This window comes from Seriola dumerili, unplaced genomic scaffold (genome assembly GCF_002260705.1).
Source record: "Seriola dumerili isolate Sdu_G_001 unplaced genomic scaffold, Sdu_1.0 BDQW01000002.1, whole genome shotgun sequence".
Taxonomy (NCBI): Eukaryota; Metazoa; Chordata; class Actinopteri; order Carangiformes; family Carangidae; genus Seriola; species Seriola dumerili.
The window spans coordinates 3670927-3673767 of record NW_019174257.1 but is presented as its reverse complement, the minus strand read 5'-3'; the positions used below and the strand labels follow the sequence as shown (position 1 = coordinate 3673767).

The following is a 2841-nucleotide window of genomic DNA, read 5'->3' as shown; positions in this document are numbered from 1 at the left end:
TCTGCGCTGCTAGATGGCGTGAGTGACCTCTGTAACGCTCCAAAGTTTCCACCAGGAAAGGTGAAACTGCTGGGCTATCAGCCTGAGAAACATCAACTAGCTCCTGGTGTCTGATAAATCACAAAGCCACTGTCTCCTGCCCGACTCGCTCGTTCAGATAACAGAATTACAATTAGCCTTACAGTTTACTGACAGTCTGGTCCAGCGTGACCAACAGTGAACGAGCATGTGCAGTATTTTTGCTCAAAGACACTACAATCGTATTGCTATGCCTCGTGCCAATTAATAAACATCCCAGTGATTTTCAGGAGACTGAAGCATAAACATTACTGCTCAGAGGATGGACTCTCTCATCCAACAGATACTTTCTTTTCTGTGTTTACAACAACGTGTTATTACTGATGCTGTTGGCTAATAAAAATGTGTTTTGTAAACAGTTTCTACACATTTCTTTCCCTTATTAAGTGAGAAATGGAGTTTTTAAAACACTTGTTGATTCCATGTGTAATAAACCCACTCAATAGAAAGTTAAGTTTTCACATAACACACAGAATAACCGAATTGAAAAGTTTCTGGTAGCCCACTACATGTGGGCCACTCTCAGTTCTACTTTTATGCACACAGAAAACTCTACGTCATGAATTTTAAGTATCAACTAAACTACATTTGCAGGCGGGAACTGGTAATATTTGCAGCTTCACGTTTTTTTTTCAGGAGAATAACGCAGAAACAGGCGCGTGTTTTTTAATATCTTTACAAATTTATTTGTCTTCCAAAACGAAGAACAGCGTAAGAGCATTGAACATATCTTTGGCATCACACAGTAAAAAAAAGACAACTCAAATATATAAAAATGCAGTGAACGGACTTCCACAATACAAATCTCATTTCAATATGAACTTTACTCCCTTGTTAGCTGTACAAATATAGTGCATACTCTTTCCATTTTACAAGAAAACAAAACAGATTCAAAAAAAACTTTTCTAACATTGAACGAAGAGAGAACTATTAAGTGTCATTTTAAAGTCTTTATGAACCTTTTACACTTTTCACCAGGGTCGCCACACTGAGTCCGTGTTGCCTGACGGGGCTCCTGGGGAAATCGCAGCCGGCACAGGGACCGGCGTGCTGACGTTGTTGGCGTACACGGGGATAACGGGGCCGTTTGGCGCAAATGCCGCATTGGGAATGAGGAATGCAAACTGTCCGTCTGTGGCAGGCACGATCTGGAAACCGCCGTACACTTTGGTGGCGTCTGAAGGTAAACTCGCAGGCGACGAGCCGCCTTTACAGGAAACCGCGTTCATGGGCAGGACCTGCGGGGACGAGCTGGGGATCTGCACCATGGACTGGCCGAATGACGGGTGTGTTGGCCCGGCGGTGGAGGGGAGCTGGTGTTGGTGCTGATGCTGGCTGGGATAGTTCATTGCGTTAATCTGGGTCATGCAGTTGGCCAGGTGACCGAGCAGCCGCGTCCTGACCTCGGTGTTGACACCTTCGCAGGTGGACAGGAACCGGGTGACTTCATTCATGCACTCGCTGAAACCGGCTCGGTATTTTCCCAAAACAGTGGGGTCTGTGTTCAGGGCAGCTGCAGAGAAAACAGACAGGGAGAATTCAGTCGGGATATTCAAATGCACAGCTCGTTTAATTCATAGAATGATCTGCGAATACTCAGGACATGAGTCAATTTTTAGAACTGGGTGATGAAGCAGGAGCGTTAGAATAGATATGATCTATAACGCACAGTCATGAGGCAGAGTAGTCCGGGAAATGCAACTTACCGGTCATCTGAGCCCTCTGGAGGTTCCGGAGATGCTTCACCGTCATCTCCAGGATGTCCGCCTTCTCCAGCTTGGAGTGTCTGGAGCTCTGAGGAGACGGAAAACACACATGGTTAGGATTACGCACTCGCTTTCTCGCTGTTTGACAGGGACAGTGTAGAATTGCAGGTTAAAGAATCTAATAATAACCAGGATGACGATAGAGTACTTACATCTTTTTTGAGCGCATCCAGGATGAGAGTTTTCAGTTGCCCCAAGCTCTCGTTGATTCTGGCTCTTCTCCTCTTTTCCATAATTGGCTTGGATGACTACAGGTGAAAACAAAACGACATGAACTGTTAAATTTCTCTTTCTGGTTTAGTGCGTAAAATTGAAAATCCTTGATTTTTTGGGCAAAGAGCTTATGTAAAATTGTGTCCAAATAGAAATATTTAGGGCTTTTTTTATTATAGATGACAGTCAAAGTGAAGATGCTTTTATATAGAAGTGTTGTACCAACCTTTCTGTGCTCTGAGGCTGTCTTGGGTTTATCGGGAGTTGTGTTCATGCTTGCCGGGGTTGCAGCAACCGGAGAGGAGGAGGTTTTTTCCATCATATCGGCAGGCATCTTTTCTTATCGGAAATATCCCACAAAAACCACAGCAAATTACGGTCCACTGATGCAGGAAAGACGGGCGATGAATATTTGCAGCTCGCGATATTCAAAAGTCCCCTCTCCCACAAAAAGATCCTGAGATATGTATCAAGTTAAAATCCTTAGAGCGATGCGCAGCGGCAGCAGCGATCGGGAGCGGATGCGGAGTCTCTCTGTTGGGCTCTCCGCGTGTGGCTTGTATTTATATCTCGCACTGCACGCGAGCGGCTCGTGTGAAACTTCCCAAACTTTCTTTCCCACAGTAACTTTCCACCAATCAGGGCGAGAGACACGCGGCCCGAGGGAGGACGGCTCGTGGTCGGCGCCCTCCCATTGGTTGTTTGGCCGCTGAAGCTGGCGGCCAATGGCGCGCGGCCCGGGTTCAGGGCACAGCCGGGGAAACTGCCTTTAGTCTTCAATCAT

The 2841-nt window shown here is 46.0% G+C and overlaps 1 protein-coding gene across 1 annotated transcript; it reads right to left on the bottom strand.

The window, feature by feature from the left end:
* Positions 1–758: 758 nt before the first annotated feature.
* hes1 (hes family bHLH transcription factor 1) lies at positions 759–2578 on the bottom strand. Its single transcript, XM_022768833.1, has 4 exons — positions 2284–2578; positions 1997–2092; positions 1785–1872; positions 759–1591 (listed from the first exon to the last, which is right to left on the bottom strand). The coding sequence occupies exons 1-4, from the start codon at positions 2389–2391 to the stop codon at positions 1050–1052; spliced, it is 834 nt and encodes a 277-aa protein (XP_022624554.1). The 5' UTR covers positions 2392–2578; the 3' UTR covers positions 759–1049.
* Positions 2579–2841: the final 263 nt, after the last annotated feature.